The 21,081-nt window shown below is 41.5% G+C and overlaps 1 protein-coding gene and 1 non-coding gene across 4 annotated transcripts in view; both read left to right on the top strand.

The window, feature by feature from the left end:
• The window catches only part of UBAP2 (ubiquitin associated protein 2), a 162,878-nt gene that overhangs the window by 61,653 nt on the left and 80,144 nt on the right, over positions 1–21,081 (top strand). For all 3 annotated transcript variants that reach the window (XM_074166580.1, XM_074166578.1, XM_074166579.1), the window contains 11 exons: positions 552–741; positions 1,955–2,168; positions 3,604–3,878; positions 5,017–5,189; positions 6,285–6,495; positions 7,689–7,728; positions 10,472–10,655; positions 13,201–13,267; positions 14,599–14,794; positions 16,066–16,157; positions 17,054–17,101. In XM_074166580.1, coding sequence (XP_074022681.1) covers positions 552–741; positions 1,955–2,168; positions 3,604–3,878; positions 5,017–5,189; positions 6,285–6,495; positions 7,689–7,728; positions 10,472–10,655; positions 13,201–13,267; positions 14,599–14,794; positions 16,066–16,157; positions 17,054–17,101 — 1,690 coding nt within the window. The remainder of the gene's footprint in view (positions 1–551; positions 742–1,954; positions 2,169–3,603; positions 3,879–5,016; positions 5,190–6,284; positions 6,496–7,688; positions 7,729–10,471; positions 10,656–13,200; positions 13,268–14,598; positions 14,795–16,065; positions 16,158–17,053; positions 17,102–21,081) is intronic.
• Positions 4,621–4,704, top strand: LOC141477682 (small nucleolar RNA SNORD121A). The gene has a single exon (XR_012463720.1). It is a non-coding gene; the product is annotated as a small nucleolar RNA SNORD121A (small nucleolar RNA).

Here is a 21,081-nt window from a genome sequence, read left to right as displayed (position 1 = left end):
TTAGCTTTTGTCTGCTGCTCTTGACTTCCATGTCATCACATATTCACTCAGTCACTGCATGTGCAACTTGATTCTTTACTGTCCTCAAACGCACCCTATACAGATGTAGGACTTTGATTCCTTGCTCTTTTTAAAGAGATAGCATCATGTACAGAAAATATGGATTATTAATATATTTAATGGGCTTGCAGGCAGGACCCACTGAAGCATAATATATCCTTTATGACTTGTCTCCAGTTACTTGATTTGTATTAATCATTTAGATTATTTATGTGATGCATGATGTTATAAATTTGATAATGTTTGAAAAGAGTGCAAAGGTAATTTATATTCTAACTGTAGTGGAAGGTTCAGATAGCAGAATATTACTTTCTGGCAAAAACCTTTATTCTACCTCTTTTTGTATGTCAGACGAATAATATTTGAAAAGATTGTTAATCAGTAATAATTCTGTTGCCAGTATGACAGTTTAGTTTTGTTAGTGTATTCTTCAGTTTCAGCACAGCCTAATCAGCATGTTTATTCCAGCCAAACTTTGTGTTTTCTTACAGCATTGATCTGGTGACACTGCTTCAAAAGCCTGTGACTTCTGCCCAAGAGACAGAAGGCAACTCATTTGAGGCTCCCCAGCAGCAAACCTTTGGCCAAGCCCTAGTCTTCACAAATTCTCAGCACAGCACCCAGATGGCATCAGGAACTGGCAGCTCCAGTGGTGTAAATTCTTATTCTCCTCAAAGCCTGGTAAAATTATCTTATGCTTTCTAGATATTCTTCATATTTCAGCTTAAACAACTTTTCCAAAACTGGTCATTTCATGAGATGTTTCAGTATTTGTAAAGTTCAAGTTGTAAATGTTGATGGAATGGAATTAAGGATTCCATTCCGTCCATACACACACACACAAAAAAAAAAAAGATTACTTTTTTCTGGTCTTGCTAAGTAGTTGTTTCTTGGTTTATATAAAGTAAGTACTTGTATTAATTTTTGAGTAGAGAGCAGATGCTTTTACTGCGTGCTGATTTAGAATGAAATAATTTGTTTACAGTGAAGAGTTCTATGCCAGAAAACTATGAAGTGTTATTTCCAAACACACGTCTGACTGCTTCTATGGAAACCTGACTGTTTCTGAGTCAATTGTGAGGGCTTGAAATTAGGCTTTTACATTTATTCTCTGAAAATTAGTTAAACTATTAGTAAATATGTGCTATTTTGAAATGCATGGATTCAAGTAAATCAGTATTCATAGAATCGTCAAGGTTGGATGAGACCATTTAGATCATTGAGTCCAATCATTAGCCTAATGCTGCCAAGTTACTACTGAACCATGTCCCTCAGCACCATGTCTATCCATCTTTTAAATACTTCCAGGAATGTTGACTCAACCACTTCCCTGGGCAGCCTGTTCTAATGCTTGACAACCCTTTTGGTGAAGGCATTTTTCCTAATATCCAGTCTAAACCTCCCCTCGCACAACTTGAGGCCATTTCCTCTTGTCCTATCACTTGTTACTTGGGAGATGAGCCCCAACCCTACCCCTCGCTACAGCTTCCTTTCAGGTAGCTGTAGAGAGCGATAAGGTCTCCCCTCAGCCTCCTTTTCTCCAGGCCAAACACCCCCAGTTCCCTCAGCAGCTCTTCATAAGACTTGTGCTCCCGACCTCTCACCAGCTTGGTTGCCCTTGCCTGGACTCGCTCCAGAACCTCAATGTCTGTCTTGTGGTGAGGTTGTTGCAATTGCACTGTTGGAAGTTGTATTGGTGATAATCAGAGTGGATCTGGCCATTTGCTACAACTGCTGAATTTTTTTTATTGGTCATTTGTTGGTAATCTAGGGCTGAAGAGGTTTTAATTGCTGCCAAATAGCAGCTGTAGGCACTGACCCCAAGGCTATGTTCAAATTATTTATTAAATACTGAACTCCACTCCTTCCCCTCTTCTTGTTTTGTCTTTGGTAGTCTGCAGTTCTTTGTTCTGGCTTTGGAGAACTTGGGTCCTCTAAATTGGCCAACTCTACTGGATCCCAAATCTTAGACCAGTTGAAATCTCCAGGATTGGGTCAGTTTACCGCTCAACAAAACAATAGTAGCTCTACTGCCACTACTGCAACTACAACATCATCCTGGGATCTGAAACCGCCCATTACTCAGTCCTCAGTCCTAAGTCAGTTTGGTAAGTGCTTTGACATAACTTTCTCTCTCTTTCTCTCTCATTTAGACCGTAAAATTTCTTAATGCCAGTGACAGTTTAAAATGACCTTAATGAAAGACTTTTCCAAAGAAATGTGATTCTAATAATACATTTGGTTACAGCATTGTAAGAGTTACACTTACTTGCAGGTAATAGACATTATCAGTATGTCACAAACTAAGTTTTGATAGGCTTACGCCTATCCATAAATGTCATTGCATCTTTAGAAGTTGTTGAGCCTTCATCTTTGATTTAATGGGGGTGAATATTTAGTGGAACTTTGATGTGACTTTATTTCTCAACAACTCCTGGAAAATACTTATTTTCATTGTGCCTATGCTGCCTCTAGCTGAGTAAAAGTTTGTACCATATCTTGTCTTTTTTTGCCTGAGTTTTTCTCTTCTAGCTATATTACATGAATTTTGAATTAGTACTATATAATTTCTTCATAGTGTGCATCACATCTCAGTGTTCTTTCCCTATTGTGCTGAGAATGATGTAGGTTACCCATTTTGTCTATTTGTAATTGTGTGGATTTTTCATTTAATTGAGTAGAATTAGTAGAAACAGAGAAAAAGACGCAAACTTGGTTTTTGCAGTGTAGTTCCTAGCTGTATTCTCACTGTGAAGAGTGATAGCTCTTGTATATACCTCATGTGTGTATGTATATGCTTCCAGATAGATAAGCAGCCTATTTGGTACCGGTTATAATCTTTTTCATGCAGCAATTCTGAAAAAAATGTTTATGTGCCTTTTAAGCTGCTTTCTAATGCACTTTGCCAACTGAATAAAAAAACCTTCACATTGCGAATGCTAGGCATCTCTCATGGTGGTTGACCAGTGCTCTGAGCCACTGCATGGCTTTCAGCATCTGAAAAATATGAAGGGGGAAGTCTTGGAAAAAACTGTCAGTGTCCAGCGTCTCTTGACTTTCAGCCAGATTGAGATGGTCAATGACTTCCTATTTGCATTGAAAATCTTCTCCTTTGTAGGGGCAGGAAGTCCTAACTATAATAGCTCTAAATAGCAACTCCAGACACCTTGGAAGTAATCACAATTGATCAGCACAGTTAATTGCAGTGAAACTTGCAATCTTTGATTAAAATAATCCATAAGAGTTTTTGAGGACTAACGTGTGATAGTATTATGTGACTGTACGGATAGGTTTGTTGTCATATTTTTGAAGAAAGCTAAATTCTTGCTCACAGCTGTTTATGGAATATAAATTGTTGGTCTTACTATTGCAGTGGTGATGTTCAGTGTGAAACTCATGTGATGCCTGAGACTTGCGCATGCTATAAAATCATAGCTGTCGAGTATGTCAACTTACCCAGATTCTTTCATAAAGAGTAGAAGCATAAAGAGCAGAGTTTAATGTTTTAATTTCAATATTTGTTTTTTCCCCAATGCTGATCAGACTTTAAATCCCAGCCTGAACCATCCCCAGTTCTGAGCCAGCTGACCCAGCGACAGCAACAACAAACACAAACAGTCCCTGTTCCTCCTCCTGGGCTGGAGTCCTTCTCCTCCCAGGTAAAACTCCGTGAGCCGTCACCGGTAGACACCTCTACAGCTGTCAGCAAAATGTTACAGCTCCCTGCTCTATCTATGGATAACCAGACAGTGACTGCCCATCAAACCCAGCAGAAACAGATAAAACCACCAAAGCGGAGGATAGCTCCAGCATCCAAGGTGGGTAGTTGAGTGGTGGCTTGTCCTTAGTAAATGTGAAAACATACAAAAGCTTGTATCAGGAACAGTGTGGTGAGTAGGACTAGGGAAGTGGCCATCTCCCTGTACTTGGCACCAGTGAGGCCCCACCTCAAGTCCTGTGTTCAGTTTTGGGCCCCTCACTACAGGAAAAACATTGAGGTGCTGGAACATGTCCAGAGAAGGGTAACAAAGCTGGTGAGGGGTCTGGAGCACAAGCACTCCTTATGAGGAGCAGCTGAGGGAAATGAGTTTGTTTAGGCTGGAAAAAAAGAGGCTGAGGGGAGACCTTACCGCTTTCTACAACTCCCTGAAATGAGGCTGTAGCGAGGGGGGAGGTTGGTCTCATTTCCCAAGTAATAAGTGATAGGACAAGAGGAAATGGCCTCAAGTTGTGCGAGGGGAGGTTTAGATTAGATATTAGGAAAAATGTCTTCACCGAAAGGATTGTCAAGCATTGGAACAGGCTGCCCAGGGAAGTGGTTGAGTCGCCATCCCTGGAGTTACTTAAAAGATGTGTAGATGTGTCACTTAGGGACATGGTTTAGTGATGGAGTTGGCAGCGTTAGGTTTATGGTTGGACTCAACGATCTTAACGGTCTTTTCCAACCTAAATGATTCTATGATTCTATTCTATATATAAGTTGGTAGGGAGAAGGAGAGCAAAGACCGTGGTATATTTCTTGTTTATAAAGTAGTAAATTCTAAGAGGGATGGGCTTTAGGTCAGAAACACAGTGATGTTTTCTTTTCCAAGCATGTATCTGATTGCTTTATGCGGAAAATGACTGTTGCTGAATGTTTTGGATTGACTTAGTAGCCACAAGATGAATGTTGGCTGAAGGGGGTTGGACACAGATGACACTTTGGTATTGTAGAATAGTATGGCTTTCTCTTTCAGCTTGAGATCGGGGCACAGAATCAATTCATTTCAATTTACAAGAATGTAGTTAATCTGTGTGATGTAAACGGCAGAGTTACAGCAGATCTAGTTAGCAGTGAAGGCTGAGGCATTAACTGAAGAAGCCTGTAGTTAATGGAGGGGAGGGTCTCAGTTACTGATATCTTTAATACAGATAGTGCCTGCAAAGGAATTACGGCTTTTTTTTCCCTCCTTTAAGATTCCTGCCTCTGCAGTGGAGATGCCTGGATCAGCGGATGTGACAGGGCTAAATGTTCAGTTTGGAGCTCTGGAGTTTGGATCAGAGCCTGCACTCCCAGAGTTTGGATCAGCTTCAAGCAGTGAGAATACCAGCCAGGCGACCAACAATAGCTTGTACTCAAAATCTGTAAAGTACGTGTGAGCTCCCCTTGTGCATTCTTACATGTCTTCTTTAGGGGGTCAAGTTTGTGCCAAAAACATCAAGGCACAGTAACCATGTAATGGGAGAGGGAAATATGATGACTTGTAAGGCTAAGTGTTTTCTGTGGGTGGCATCTTAAAGGAGAAATTTCTTTTCTAATGACAACCAAATCTCCGTGGATGGGTCGATGTGAAGCTGTAGATGACATGAGTGTAACTAACCTTATAATAAGCTGTACAGAATTGCTTTTTCATGTTTAATTGTCTCGATTTTCAAATTTGTGTGAGGAGTTTTCCCTCAGAACCCAAATTTTTCTGCTTTTGATCCAGGAGAGATGACCCTAGTACCATATATGTGTGTCAGTAGATTGGCACCAGATTACACATCTGATGCTCCTATGGGATGAGAAAAGAAGCCAGGCTTTCAGTGTGCCCGAGCTCTTACTGAAATGCTAAAATAGCCAATGATAAATGCCAACATGCCAGTAACCCATTTATTTCTTCCTTATTCATTCAGAAATTGGCTTCAGTAAAAAGCTTCCTGAATTTAATTCAGAAATACTAGTAATAATGAAGTTTCACATTCATTTCTAGTTCTATAAATGATATAAGCTGTTTAGAAAGTAAAACACTCCTGCACCTTTTAAAGTATCTTTTCCTTTTTGCATAGTTCATTCTGTTAGACTGCAACTATAGTGTTAGAATTCTATTGTAAAAAGAGACTGGGTGTCTCATTCATATACCAGACTTTATGGATCCGGTTGTTTAAAATGGAGAGATTATGATCATCAATTTATCCTTTGAAAAGGTGGAAATAACATGACTGAAAAGTGCTTGTGTTTTGGTTGGGCTGGCAGGAGGAAGGTGAATGGTGCTTAACTGCAGCTGGTGATTTTGCAGCAGTGATGACTGGGGACTAAAGCAAAATTATATATATTTTTTTGTGAATAGATTTTTTAGTATAAATAATGTAAGTTTAACTGCATGTTTAAGGTAGTTCTAGATAACTGTATAGGTGCTATTATTTTCATGAAAGTGTTTGAGATGTCGTTTACCCAGATGATAAATAATTTTTACTTTTTCCAGTGATCCTTTGAATACCTCTTTGCCAATATCCAATACAGTACAGGAGTCCACCTACACAACTTCTGCCATCACCTCTTCCAGCCTGACTTGCTCATCCCAGAGCACTAGCCCAGTAACAACAACTTCCTCCTATGACCAGACTTCTGTGCATAGTAGGATAGCGTACCAAAGTTCCATGGCTCCGTCTGAATCAACCACTGTTGCAGTTACGGTGAGTGAATTTCAGAAATAAGAACTTGAAAAAGGTGAAATATTCTTATCCGAGTTAGACTTGTATTAGCCTCCTATGTTAATGCTTTTAACCAAGCCAAGTGGTATTTTTTTTATTCCCAAGCCCACTCTGTTACTTGTTTTTACTTTTCCTATTGTGTAGCTGTTTTTGGCAATACTGTGTTTGGGATATAAGAGCCTCTGATTTTATGGGGTTTGAGATCTTAAATTGCTGTTTAACCTTTTTTCTTAGTAACACTTAACATTCTGTTTGAGTTTCCTTCCCTGAAGCTTAGCTTTTAAAAAAGGAACTGTCTCTCTATGTAAATATTAATCATGGTATTTTGCTATAACTTGGTAGTTTTTATCGAAAGGTATATTATTTATTAAAATTATGTGCACCTAGAAAATGGATCCCAAACTGTTTGTGGGCCCTCCAGCATTACTCTTTTGTTGGATTTAAACGCAGTGGGAATTAGTTTCATGTTTTATTTCAAAAAGCATAGGGAGAGGTCTAATCTAGGACAGAGAGGATCTCTTCGGAGATTCAACAGCACCTATTCTCTTTGTATATGGAATGTAGGTTTGTTTTAAGAGAACTTAATTTATTAAATGCTTAAGGAACTTGTGAGAGATTGTAAGTTTATTTACTTCTGGCCTTTGTTATGCAATGGCTCAGTCACACTTGTCTTCTGCACTAGCTCGTATGTACTGGTGAGGATCAAGCATAGACTATCCACTTCTGTACTCCAGCGTTATCCAAAAAACAACTGGTGCTTCTCAAGTCTTATCTTTCAATGGAAAAAAAATGTCGTCTCTGTGTAACTTGGATAGTTAAAATTGTGAGTTGCATTAGATCAAAAGCACAACCATTTCCTATATGTTAATGCAATTCTTTCTTTCATATTGGTGTGAACCTGAAGTTTGTTATATACAGTACATGGGAAGGTCTCCTGCTGATGGGTGTAGTATGGGCAGTGTATGGGATTCTGTATGTTCAGGACACCTTGCACTTGAGACAACTATTAAGTAGTTTTGTTAAAGGCAGTAAAAAGTTAATTTTCTGCCTTTTTTTGTCTTTCAATTTAGAATTAATATAGAATTTTGCATGAAGCATGTTCAGTGTGTGATTCAGTCTGAAAATTTAATATACCTCTAAGATGATTTATTCATTCATTTCTCCTTTGTTTACAGAACGGGCACAGTGGTGTTAGGACACAGACAACTCTTGACAGTAAGTTTACGAAGCTTAGTTGTGCACAGGATTTTTTGATTTTTCCTTGCTTCTTGCACAACTGTAGCAGTGATATCTGGTTTAAGGTTTTATATTGTTCTCCCTGACTAATTTTTGGCTGATGCATTTGAGTTTATTTTGTACTTGATAGGATACACAGCTTGCTTCTTGACTAAAACTGGAGTATGAAACCAGCCCTATTAAATCTACAAACCTAAGCAGTCTTAGAATTAGAGAAGCTGCTTTGCTGCTGCTTTTCCTTTTGAATTTACCTGAAAAAATTATTTAATGTAAAGTAAAATGTAAAAGTAAGAAATAATATGAAATTTCTTAGCAATTCTCAGTTGGGAAGCTGCCAGTAGCATTTAGCTGTAATAAAATGAAGTCCCATTCTTTGACTGCACCTCTCATTGCTCTCACTGGGTGTAGCGCTACTTGCCCTGTTACAAGCCCGTGGGGAATAAGGGCGACTAACACACTCCCTCTGCTGGGCAGCAACATTAGCACAGTACTGGCTCCAATGCAGGCGTTACTGTCAGCCTGTTTCTAATGTGGTAGTTTACTCCTAGCACCCCTACAGTTCTTTTCCTGGAGTTGAAATAATTCAAGTATAGTATTCACTCTTCTGAACTTTATGTGCTGCTCAGTGAACGTTTTCAAGGGCAGCAGTGTGAATTAACATTTTTTTTTTTTGAATTCCAACACTTCAAATTTAGGTCTGTCCTCTTAAATGTCTCTTCAGGTAGATCATTAGTGAGGCAGCTTTTTTTTTTTTTTTTTTAAACACTTCTGAGTAGAAAGAAGTTGAGTATTCAGACCTGTAAACAGTGTTTTGCTAGTGCCAAGTTCAGTTTAAATGCACAGGAGGGGTTGTATATGCCCGAAGAGTTACTGCTTAAAAGATTGTTGTATATAGTGACAACTTTTCAAGTGGAAAAAATTCTTACTCTTGTGTACAAAATTAATAAACAGTTTATGAAATTCAGTGCAGGACTTGTCTTTTTGCTGTGGAAAACAAAGATCTGAGAATTCCTAGTATTTTTATAACTATTCTATAAAGGCTTTATTAGCCCCTTTTTCTATGGCAGTTTTGAGAACACTTCTGGGTTTTTTCTGTATCTCAAGCACGTAACCTGGAATCAGCCTTCTTCCAAGTATCTGTTTCAAGATCCAAACTACTTTTAAATTCTCCCTTAACTTTTGAAAGTACTGACCTTTTCCCTTCTGTTTGTGCTGATGATAGTATTAGTTGTACATCTCTTGTCTTTGCTGTTGTTGTCCTTTAACATCCAGATCTTGCGCATCCAAAATCCATAGTTCAAAGCGTGACCGGTGTGTTACAGTTCTGACCATCCTACTTGTCTCCTGGTTTTCTTTGTCTTGCACACTGTGTTCAGGCATTTTGTAAGCAGTCTCAATGAAGATGGTGATTCTGTCCCGTGTACTGAGGACATCTACTTTCACTTCAAGAAGGGAATCCTCCACTAAATGCATTAGGAGTTGTAAAAGTTATTTACTTTTTTTTGTATGTATCTTGTCAGGAGGTATCAGGTGATACAGTTGTCACCTTCATAACAAGTTTCTGTTTGTCACTTGAATTTCCCTCTGTGTTGTCAGTCATCCTCTTACTTACTGCCAAGGCCTCTTGATTTCTGTTTGCGTGGCACCCTGTTTAGCAACCTGACGTGGGTCATTTAGTGAGGAAACCAAACCAGTAACAGGAACAAACCATGATGCGTAACTAACTTCCAAGCATGTATCTGACTTTTGGTGACCGTTCTAAAACTGTCTTTGCATGCGTTGCAAGTTAGTGATGATCCACTGGGTAGTGGTCTCTGGAGTGGTATGGAAGCACGGCCCAGCAGAAGGCAGGGCTCAACTCTCTTTCTGGGTTTTATTGGTGGGTGAGTGCCTCTAATTCTTGTTATTATCTTGGCAGGACAAAAGATAAGTGTAGAAACAGCTGGGGATTATGTTTGGCAGTAGAGTTGTTCAGTCTCTTGTTACAGTGTAGTGATCCTTTGGAAAGGTACATTTGTGGTAAACAAGTTTTATGTTGTATAGCCTAAAAAGTAATGTTAATTACTAAATTAACATTAACTAAATTAAATTACTGAAAAGTGATGTTAATGCTAAACACTTTTGTTATCTAGGTCAAATAAAGTCAGTCAATATTTGGCAACTCTTTAGCCATTGAAAATGCTTAATGCTGTGCTCAGTTTTAGCCTTTTATTGTAGCTTCTTTTATTCTACGGCATTACACATTTGACTCAGTACTCCAAACTTTTAAGTTGTATGTGCCCTTTTACTCCAGTCATTCATAAGTCTCATTCATTAAAGGTGCTGTGTAGGTTTGAATGAAGAAGCAGAGCTGTAGGTAAAAGCAGATTTGTGCCTTGAAAAGTGCACAAATGTTTGCAGAACCAAATGTGAAGAATTTTAAAATGAAGATTGACTTGTGAGCAAAAGCTAGTAATCCAGATAGTGGGTGGTGAACTGCATGCATGTGTAGCAGTGAAAACTATAAACCTATTGTAGATGGAGAGCTTAAAGGGAAAAAAATGATAGTTCTATTGCTGTTTGAATTTTCCTGAACACCCAGGTTGCCTGATACTGTTAATGGTTCTTAATGGTCAGGTTTTTATAAACCAAGGGGAGAATACCATTGTGTTCCTGAATCCAGGCAGGGTTGTCAGGTAAACTGGAGTTGTAACTTGAATGCCTCTTTTTTAACTTGTTGCAGCTACTTCATCAGTTCCAGCGCCTAAGACAGAGCCTTCTCCCTCACTACCTTCTGCTGGGTCTCTGCCTAGCGTGGTGTCCACCACTGCTTCGCTTCTGCCTTCAGCATCGCAGCACGCAGCAACGTTGCCCAACTTGCCTCAGTCCAGTGATTTGGCCAGCAGCTCACTCTCCCAGTTAAGCAGGTACAGTAGGACTTGTGATAAACTTTGGGGAAAGGGCAAACACGAGGGTGATTGTGTATGGGGGCTGTCAGACACCAGGGTCCCCTTTTCTGACATTAACTGGAATTTGGAGAGAGATTCAATAGAGAACAGGATGTTTCTAGCTGCAGAGTATGAGCTCTGGGCTGCTTCTTAATGTCAGAGCAGCTGCTACCCTCAAGTTTTTGTGGTATATAAACAACTTTGCCTTTCAAGGGTCTTTATGCTTCAATCATGCCAGCCAGCAAAATCAATTGCTCTGGTTTGCTTTTCCTACTTTGTCCACAGTGTCTGCTGTTTGTTTAGTGTCATGTGTTAGAAATCATACCTTAATAGTTACTTCATGGCTAATTTTGAAGTACTGTAGTTTCATTTATATTTGTGTTTCTTAAAATTAAAAACTGGAAGTAATTCCATGGGGAAAATGTGTAGTTTTTCTAAGAAATTTTCTAAGACATTTTGAGATACCAGATTGGTGTTCCTGGAAGTGCATTCAGCGCAGCTTAGCTCATTTGCACTATCTGCCTGTTTTTTCTCAATACCTGTTACTTGAGCTTCATCCTCAAGCAGGTGATGTCCTGAGGCTATACTGGTTGAGTTATATTTTTAATACTAACCTTTATATTGTATTTGTTAATGTAAGAAACAGGCTTTTTTCCTGTTTTACAGCTAGGACATGGTTCGTTCTCTTTTGATACATTAGTGTTTTCTGTTGAATAAAATGTTAAATATGTCAAATAACAAGAATTACTTCATTCAGATTAGAAACATCATCTCTCCAGATTTGTTTGTTGAAAAGCCGCGTACTTTGGTAGAATTTCTAGTTGGAGGGTTGCTGCTGTTGGGCAGATACCAAGTGCCACGAAAAGATGATGCCTGAATTCCAAACATGTCTGACTTGGTTGTGCTGGCAGCTCTTGTCTGCGTCACTACTATAGGTCAGATGGTGAATCTAGGCTTATTAGAAGAGCTGGGGAGAGCGGATAAGGAAGTGGTTTAAAACTGTATGTTGGACTGAGCTTTTTCTTTCCTTGCTACCCAAAGTGGTGTCATTGTAATTCCTGCAGATGGGGTTACAGTTTTAAAGAATCAAGGTAAAATTAATCTATGAAACTGCCCAGATTTATGCTGGTCCCACACCTTGAAGAGCTGCCAGAAGTGTTTGCCCTGAAATTAGGGCATGTAAGTTAGCCTGCAGCTTTGTTATGAAAGTTGCTTTATTTTCTTGTGGCTATTTCCATAGAGAACACTAAAATACTTGTTATGGTTAGGATCTGTCTTGCTTCTGATTTCACACAAGGAGGGGCTTTTTGAGCACCAAACCATGCATGTTTTGTGGCCTTGTTTTGTTCCATGGCCTTTGTTCCATGTCCATTTTGTTTATTTCATGCTGCACTGTAGGTTACGTACTTGACTGTACAGTATAATTTTTGTCAGTGTAAATGTTTAAGAAACACTTTCAGTCACCTTTCAGGGAAATATTTGAAGATCTTTGGGTTACAGGTCAATGTTGGTGCTGCTGTTACTGCAAAAAGTTCTGAGGCCTGGTCAGCTAGGGAAAAAAAGTTGTGCTAAAGCAGAGTGCCCTAAAACTAAGCTATCTGCAGATGTTTTTCAGCAGAGGATTCTTTACGTTCATGTTTTACAGTGTACGTAAAAACTGAACTGGTAGTTTGATTCATCTTTTCAAGGAGGAAATGGCTTTTGGTGGGGTGTAGTGATATGAACCAACCTTGATTAAATTGCCGGATTCTGTAGTAGTATGGCTGATTTTGGGGGCTTTTGCTGATGCTCTTCATTTGCTGGGTTTTTTGAGCATTATCTTTAGAGAGTGGGACTTGTGGCAGAATTATGGGGCAAATACCTGCAGTCCTAATTGGTTGAACTAATGTTGTGCGGGTTAAAATGTGAGAAATACCATTGTGAGTCACACCAAAGCACTGCCTCACCTAATTAGTACCTGTCCCCTGTGGCAGGCAGCAGCAATTGCTCAGGGAAAGAATGAGAAACAAGCCATGTCGTGTGTGAACCACCTTCTGGTTTTGGACTCTACGTATTTTGGAGTCCTTGCTACATAATTCCTGAAGCAGTTACTGTTTTTCTAAAAATACAATAAATTGATAAAGACAAATGAGTGGTAGTTTAGATGTTTCTTGTTAGTAATGATTGTCTCTCTACTTCATTTTTTTTCATTAAAAGGTAGTAGGATATTATTTAAAGGAATAAATGCCTGTAGGGGCATGTGTGTGTATATATACACGCATGCCCCTACAGAGAATTTTTTTCTTTAACTAATATTCTACTCTGTGTGTATATGTGTAGACACAGATGTACATTTTTTATTCTTTAACTAATATCCTATTACATACTCTATGTTTATGTATATATATGTATATATAGACATGTGTATGTATATATGTGCGTGTATATATATACACACACATATACATGTGTATGTATATACACATGTGTTAAAAATAATTCTAAGAAAAATTATTGTTATTAATTCTTTGCAATTTTTTTCTAGCTCCCTTTCCAATCATCAGAGCAGCCTCTCCCCAGCCTCAGTGTTGTCTTCAAGCACATCACATGCAGTAAGTCCTATTTGCATTTCAACAGATGTTTGGCATGTAGTCACTTTACCTGATGATTAAGACCCTCTCTTAAAGTTCGTTGTGTCCCAGTACACTGAGAACTGAAACAAGAGCCTTATCTCAGGGAAGAAGGACAGGCAGCCCTCTAGTGGTAAAAAAAGTCTTTACCACTTGTGATTTGTACTAGTTTGGGAATAGCTATTACAGAGACTTGCCAGTCACACAACTCCAGAGGAAATTTTCATGTCAACAAGGGGGGAGAGAATAAAGAAAGAATTTTTTGTAACAAATGTATTAAAAAAAAAATAAAAAAATTAGAGGTGGCTGTCTGAAACTGCTTCAAAATGTGGGCTGTTAGCAGTCTCCACTGGATATGTTAGCTGGCAAAAGGCAGCTGATGGAATGATATGTCATGACAGATGATTTTAGAGTTTACCATGTGGCATTTTTGTCACCTATGTATTAATGCATTTGAGATAACAAAGCAAATGGTAGTGAACGTAGTGCTCTAGATGAGGTTGCACAGACGAAAGTCAGAGAGACACTGCCTTGTTCTGTGGTGGGGTACTTCTGTACAGCTGTACTTCCAGCTGGGGTGTGCAGATAGGTTACTGCTTTTCTTTATGCCTGCATTTTGATTTGTAATGCTCCATCCCTGCCGAATGTGTACCTTAAAAATTCACTTATCCAAATGTCCTTCCTTTCTGTTGTCAGAGTTGTTTTGGCTTCTGTGTGCTGATGACGCTGTTTTGCAAGTGTGATCAGCTTACAGCTGAGGCACTGTATTATACTGGATTCGAACCAGGAACTGCTTTATCCTCGTGTGTTCCTGTAATGCACCTGATCTGCGTTTCAGTTACCACATTGACTGTGTTGTGGGCACTGCAGTTTTAATCTTTTAAATTCCACAAGTGCGTTGAGGAAATAATGATAGCAGTGTCCTCTATTTCAAAAACAAATACTGTCTTTTTGGAAGAGTATAGGAGTTTATTTAAGATAGCAACTACTAGCTTAAAGGAGTATAAAAGCAAATGGCAAGAAATAAGGCAATGGAGTGACACCTGAGATACTGTGGTATAATTTTGTGATGATGTAGCAGTTTGAATTTAACTCTCATGTAATGATTTTCTTTGAATACTTAAAAACCACAAGCATGCAACTTAGTTGCTTGCTTGGTACATAGATAATGCATATCTTTTCTTTTGCATGCGCTGCTGTTACTTAAAAGATTATTGGGGGGTCGATTTTTTTTTTTTCTCTTTTTTCCCCCTAGCATCTTTCACTGTGGTTTATTTGCTCTGTGATCCTCATTCTTTTTGTCTTCTTTCTAGCACACTAGTGTTGAGAACACATCTTCGCTCCAGCCTTCAACAACCTTTTCAACTGCTTCAACCTCAGCCACTAGCACCACCTCTTCAGTTGTCAGCATGGCAAGCAGTATGAACACTACAAACAGCCTTGGCCTGAGCGTTACCAGTGTGTCTATACCAGCTGCTACCACGCGGGCAGCTCCCTTAGTGTCTTCAGGTTTGCAATATTAACAGATCACCTGGATAGACAGAGGACGTCAGTCAGCAGGGCTGTCAGTTAAGCATCTCACCAGCCATAACTACACTGAGAAATCCACACTCTTGCCTAGCTTTTTCAGCATGCTTTATTTGCTGGTGTATAAAATAAAGTTGTCTGGTTTTGTGTATTTGAAAGATTTGTTAGGGTGTTATGTGGCATTTATATAGCACATTCCATCCCTAAAGAGCTTTATAAATAGACACCAGAGCAGTTCTGGCTCTGGAAGTTTTGGGCTAGGAGATTCACCCAGTTTGTATTCCAAGTTGTGATCAGCTCTTGGCTGTGAGTTCACATGAGCTTTAATTTCAGTCTTCTCTGTGACTTGAATTCATTTGGCAGTACCAAAATATACTACAGTGTCCTCGTTATCATATGCCACATCCCTACTGCCACATCTACAGAAAGGAAGAAAGTGTCTGATGTCTGGGTCATTCCACAGCAAATAGCGCTTCAGAAAAAGGGTCCACAGAGAGAGAAGGTGGGGAGGCTTCTTGCACTGAAGAGGAAGCAATGCTAAATTCTCTCTTGCTTCTCTAATCAACCTGAACTGCTAAAAGGAAATCCTGTGGAGGGAAGCGAGTGATTTAAATATTAAGATCAAACTTACTTACAGAAGGATTTCTCATTTCGTATTCCCATATCTTTCAAATAAAATGTCTGATGACTGGACACAGTGCATTTTCTTTTACTCTTCTGCTTCCTAGCACTGCTTCATGGGGGCAGCCGAAACTGTTTCAGTCTTCTTCTCTTTGCTATTCTCAGCTGCTTGTCACCCCCCAAAAGTATGCTGGCAACATTTAGTGCTTTCCAGCCTATTGTTTGTGATGAGGAAGAGTGTTGACAGAGCAGAAAATGAAAGAAGAGAATTGGCTTTCTTAGGTTGAGAACAATGCCTAAATTTTGCCTTCAGGAGGCAACTGAGGAAAGGAGAATTTTCTGTGATTCTTGTAATCCTCTTGGAGAAAGTAAATGACAAAATCAGACTGTTCTCTGATGAGACTGTTTTCGGTCTTTTCACAGTAGCCTGTGCTTCCTCTTCCTTGAGGCATAGTTAAACTCTTCAGGCTATTTGAGCATTTTCATCAACCAGCACAAAATTCTTCTGCATAGTTCTGCTCTTCACAAACTATGACAGTGCAGCTGCCAGGGCTTGTGACCTATCTTGTCTCAATGATGAAGCCTTTTCTTTTCTAAAGGCTTGTTAAAGTGTCTGTATTTTAATTCTACAGGCAAAGCTCCCCCAAACCTACCCCAAGGTGTACCGCCCTTGTTGCATAACCAGTATATTGTGGGACCTGGAGGACTTCTGCCTGCCTACCCAGTAAGCAATTTAATTGTTCCTGTCCTTGATTGTTTAACCCTTGGTAAAAGTGGGCCCTCCAGACCTGCTACTGTCTATGCCAAGGCAGTTCTGTTGGCACATGTTGCACCTGGAATTCTTGTTCCAAATGCTGAAGAACGTATTAAATATATTCAGTGAGGGGTTACTCCTGACACTAAGCTGCAGAACTGTTGGTACGGACCTGATTTGGCTGCTGTTGAAGCTAAACGTTTGCATCGCTATGGTTTTCAGTGGTATCCGGTTTTATGCCATTTGAGTAAAATTTGACTCGTTCAGGTTTGTGTTACTGGATTAGATTTACTGTAGTAATGGTTTAAATGTGCCATGTGTCCTATCTGTCATACTTTGAAAGATTGCACATATCCTGTTGACATCTGATCAGGATAAACGTTTTTTTGGTTTTCTGTTTTTTGAGTCAGAAACTTTATTCTAATCATCTTTCTGAATCACACTGCTTGCAAGGGGATACTGTAGGATGCCTTGTGGTGTGGTCATTAAATCTTAAATCCTGCTACTCTCGGAATTAATAATTGTAGCAAAGGCGGCTGTTGCTCTTACTCCCAAAACTGAATGCCTTGTAGATTTTTCACAACTTGATGAATGATGCATCTGGAACAACAGTGTTGAAGATGAAACAGTCAAACTCTCCTCACAGGACTGCTGTCACCAACAAACAATGTCAGTGACAAGCCATTTTAAGCTTAGTTTTACTAGCCTTAAAATGCTACAGTGCGCCATGATGGCACGATGCGACGCATAGCTGTACACCTTTAAAATAGACTGGGCCTAGGTCAAACTCTGTTTAAAGCCCCAAAATGGTCAGCGTCAGAGAAAAGTGTTATAATAATGTTGTATTTTTATCTGTCTTTAAGCAGATTTATGGTTATGATGATCTCCAGATGCTTCAGTCCAGGCTGCCAATGGTAAGTAAATGGCTTGGTTTATTTAATTTTAATTAAGTTATCTTCAGTGTTGATCATTTGCGCAACACAAATTGTTTCATTTGATGGTGATTAAGAGCTTATCCTTATGTTCTATATTCTGTTTTTTTAAATACCCACAAACAATTTCTATTGGTGGTGTAAACTGATACAGAGCAAATGTTTCATCTTGCATTCCTCCATTTGCAAGTTCTGTGAATAGCAGCAAGTCTGCTCTGTGCTTTTGAGTGGAGAAATTATTAATTCTTACAGCAACAAAATGACATCTTGTCGAATCTAATTGAAATCTGAGAATGAATGTTTTCTTATAGCAAGAGGTAGGGTTGAACAAATTGGCAGCCTGTAGGTGCATCTGACAGGTTTTGGAGGTGCTCACAGATGGAGATCTTTGTATATGCTGCATGGCAACAAATGCAAGTGAGTGGGAGCAATTCTTGAAGAAGCATTTGAACAAATGAGGGAGAGTATGTGAAGTTTTCGTCCTTACCTGGATCCAGAAGGTAAATGGTGTGTGAGAGAGGCTGATCTCCCAGATAGATTAACAAAGAGCCTCAACCTAGATTGCAGGAAGGTAAAGAACTTTTTTTTTCTTTTCAGAAAACTAGGGTAAAAATCTTGGAGAGAAAGTTTGGTAGTATGTAACTGAGAAAAGTCACAGGATTAAGTGATGCAGTGTATCCTTAGCGGCAGAAATGGAACAATGAGCAGTGATCTGGAAAAGAAGGTATCATTGGATGAATGCCATAATTAAAGGTCCAAGTCAGTACCAGGTCTTGCATGTGGAGTCTGGGGACAGCCAGAGTCAGATAGTCAAAGGTGAGTACAGGGATGTCCCAGACAAAACCCTGTCCAGCTGCATGTACTGAATTAAAAAAATAAAGTTGAGCATAAAAATGAAGATTTTAACAACCCGATGAAGGCATGATCCTTAGACGAATTGTTGACTGAAATGAATGGCATTATTTTCAGAGCAGCAAAATGATACTTGCAGTTCTGGGGCCAGAAGAGACGCGGTGTGTTGGGTTGACTCTGGCTGGATACCAGCTGCCCACCAAGCCACTCTATCTCTCCCCCTCCTCAGCTGGACAGGGGAGAGAAACACATACAATGAAAGAGTCGTGGGTCAAGATAAGGGCAGGGAGATCACTCGCCAATTACTGTCATGGGTAAAACAGACTCGATTTGGGGAAATTAATTTATTACCAACCAGATCAGAGTAGGGTAATGAGAAAAAAACCCCAAATCTTAAAAACACTTTTCCCCACCTCTCCCTTCTTCCTGGGCCCAAATTCACTCCTGATTTTCTCTGCTTCCTCATCCCAAGTGGCACAGGGGGACAGGGAATGGAGCTTGATGTCAGTTCATCACATGTTGTCTCTGCCACTCCTTCCTCCTCAGGGGGAGGACTCCTCACACTCTTCCCCTGCTCCAGTGTGGGGTCCCTCCCATGGGAGATAGTCCTTCACAAACTTCTCCAACATGGGTTCTTCCCAAGGGCTGCAGTTGTTCATAAACTGCTCCAGCGTGGGTCCTTTTCACAGGGTGCAGTCCTTCAGGAACAGACTGCTCCAGCAAGGGTCTGCCATGGGACCACAGATCCTGGAGAAAAACTGCTCCAGTGTGGGCTCCTGTCTCCACGGGGTCACAGGTCCTGCGAAGAGCCTGCTCCAGCATGGGTTCCCCATAGGGTCACAGGCTCCTTCGAGCATCCGCCTGCTCCAGCTTGAGGTCCTCCATGGGCTGCAGGGAGACAGCCTGGCTCATGGTGGTCTTCATCACAGGCTGCAGTGAAATCTCTACTCTGGCACCTGGAGCACATCCTCCCCTTCCTTCTGCACTGACCTTGAGGTTTGCAGAGTTGGTTCTCTCTCATTCTCAGTCCTCTCTCTGGCTGCTGCTCTGCAGCAGTGTTTACCCCCAGCCCATTCTTAAATATGTTAACAGAGGCGCAACCACTGTGGCTGATGCGGTCTGCCTTAGCCAGCAGTGATACATCTGGGAGCCAGCTGACATTGGCCCTGTTGGACATAGGTGAAACTTGTAGCAGCTCCTCACAGAAACCACACCTGTAGTCCCCTTATTACCAAAGCCTTGCTACGCAAATCCAATAAATATGGTTATACTGGTAGGAGACAAAATGTTTTTTAGGAGTGATGTTCAACTTGTATTGATCTCTGCTTCCGATGTGTCGGCTGAATTCCTTAATGCTGTCATGACAGGAGTCCTTTTCGCTGAGTAGCAGTACCACAGGCATACAGGGGCTGGAGTACAGAAACGCTCTTGATGGAAAGGTTTAGGTCAGATGAGCAAGAAGCTGCGCATTATTGAAATTATTTAAATGTGCTGAAACAAAATAGAAAAAAAGAAATGTGTAATACGTAATCTAAAATACTTACAGTACAGCACATACAGAAAAAACTGTGAAGGTGTACATTAATTCCAAGCACGAGGCTAAAAGAAAAAGTGTAAGGATTAATTTCTTGTGCCTGTTGGCCTAGACCACTTGGTGGTGGGGACCATGGTCTTGTGAGGCAAGGTTGTGTTGGTGGGTGGTGTGCTTGGGGTGCTGGCTGGTGCTGCTGCAGCTGCTGTGCTGGAAGGTGGTGAGAGTGGGGAGGAAAGGCTTGAGGAAAGGGAGGAGGAGAAAGGGAAGAGTTTTTGTCCTCCTCGTGCCCCGGTGGCTGCTGCTGGGTTGTGTCCCTGGCTGTGGTGGCAGGCGTGTGCCCCGGTGGCGGGGGTCTTGTTGTGTTTTCTCTGCCTGCTTGCCTGAGGTGGCTGGAGAGCAAAGAAGAAAGTGTGTCCCCCTCCTCCCTGTAAGCCAAGGGCCTTGGTTTTGGGATGGCCTGAGGCCCGGGGTGCCTGGAAGGAGGGGTGTGCAAGAGTGCGTGGAGGGGAAGCTGAGGCAGGGGATGTAGCTGTGGGGCTGTAGTGGGAGGAGGAGGTGGAGGGTGGACTGGGTGAGGTTTTCAGGTGCCTTCCAAGAGCAAGGACGGTGGTGTGGTTGTGGGATGGACGCTGGCAGGTGCTTTCTCCAAGCTTTCGGAGCAGGGGAAGGGCGTGTGTGGTTGTGGTGTCGGGAAGGTGGTGTCGGGCCGGGGACCACCACGGTCTTGCGAGGCAAGGTTGTGTTGGTGGGTGGTGTGCTTGGGGTGCTGGCTGGTGCGTGATGCTTTGGCGTCCCTCGGGGCGGTGAGGGCAGGAGGTGGGCTGATGTTGGAGGCGTATGGCTGGAGCAACACGGCGTGTTGGCCGAGACCAGTTGGTGGTGCAAGGAGTTTGGCAGGAGCGCGAGGGGAGGGTTGTGGCGAAAAGCGCCTGAAGTGGCAAGAGTAGCCCGAGCGAGCCTGATGCAAGCGATTGGCCGATGGAGTGTTTTGGGTTGGGCGAGGCCTTTCACGGAATTGTGGGAATTGGAAGGGACCTCTAGAGATGGTCTAGTCCATCTCCCCTGCTAGAGCAGGGTTGCCTCGAGCGCGTTGCTGAGGGCTGCATCCAGGCGGGTGTTGAAGATCTCCCGCGAAGGGGACTGCACGGCGTCCCCGGGCAGCCTGTTCCGGTGCTCTGTCACCCTCACCTCGCTGGGAAGTTTTTCCTCATATTTGAGTGGGCCTTCCCCTGTTCCGGCTTGTGCCCGTTGCCCCTCGTCCCGTCACTGGGAAGCGCTGAAAAGAGCCTGGCTCCATCGGCCTTCGGCCCACCCTTGGGATAGTCGTAAGCATGAATAAGGACTCCCCTCAGCCTTCTCTTCTGCAGGCTGAAGAGTCCCAGCTCTCTCCGCCTTTCCTCGTAAGGGAGACGCTCCAATCCCTTGATGATCTGTGTTGCCCTACGCTGGACTCTGTCCAGCAGTTCCCTGTCTCTCTTGAACCGGGGAGCCCGGAACTGGATGCAGTATTCCAGTTGTGGCCTGAGCAGTGCAGAGTCGAGGGGGAGAATGACCTCCCTCGACCTACTGGCCACAC

The sequence above is a fragment of the Numenius arquata genome, chromosome Z, assembly GCF_964106895.1.
Source record: "Numenius arquata chromosome Z, bNumArq3.hap1.1, whole genome shotgun sequence".
Lineage (NCBI taxonomy): Eukaryota > Metazoa > Chordata > Aves > Charadriiformes > Scolopacidae > Numenius > Numenius arquata.
The sequence above is the reverse complement of the archived record's forward strand: the minus strand, read 5'-3'. Positions and strand labels throughout refer to the sequence as shown.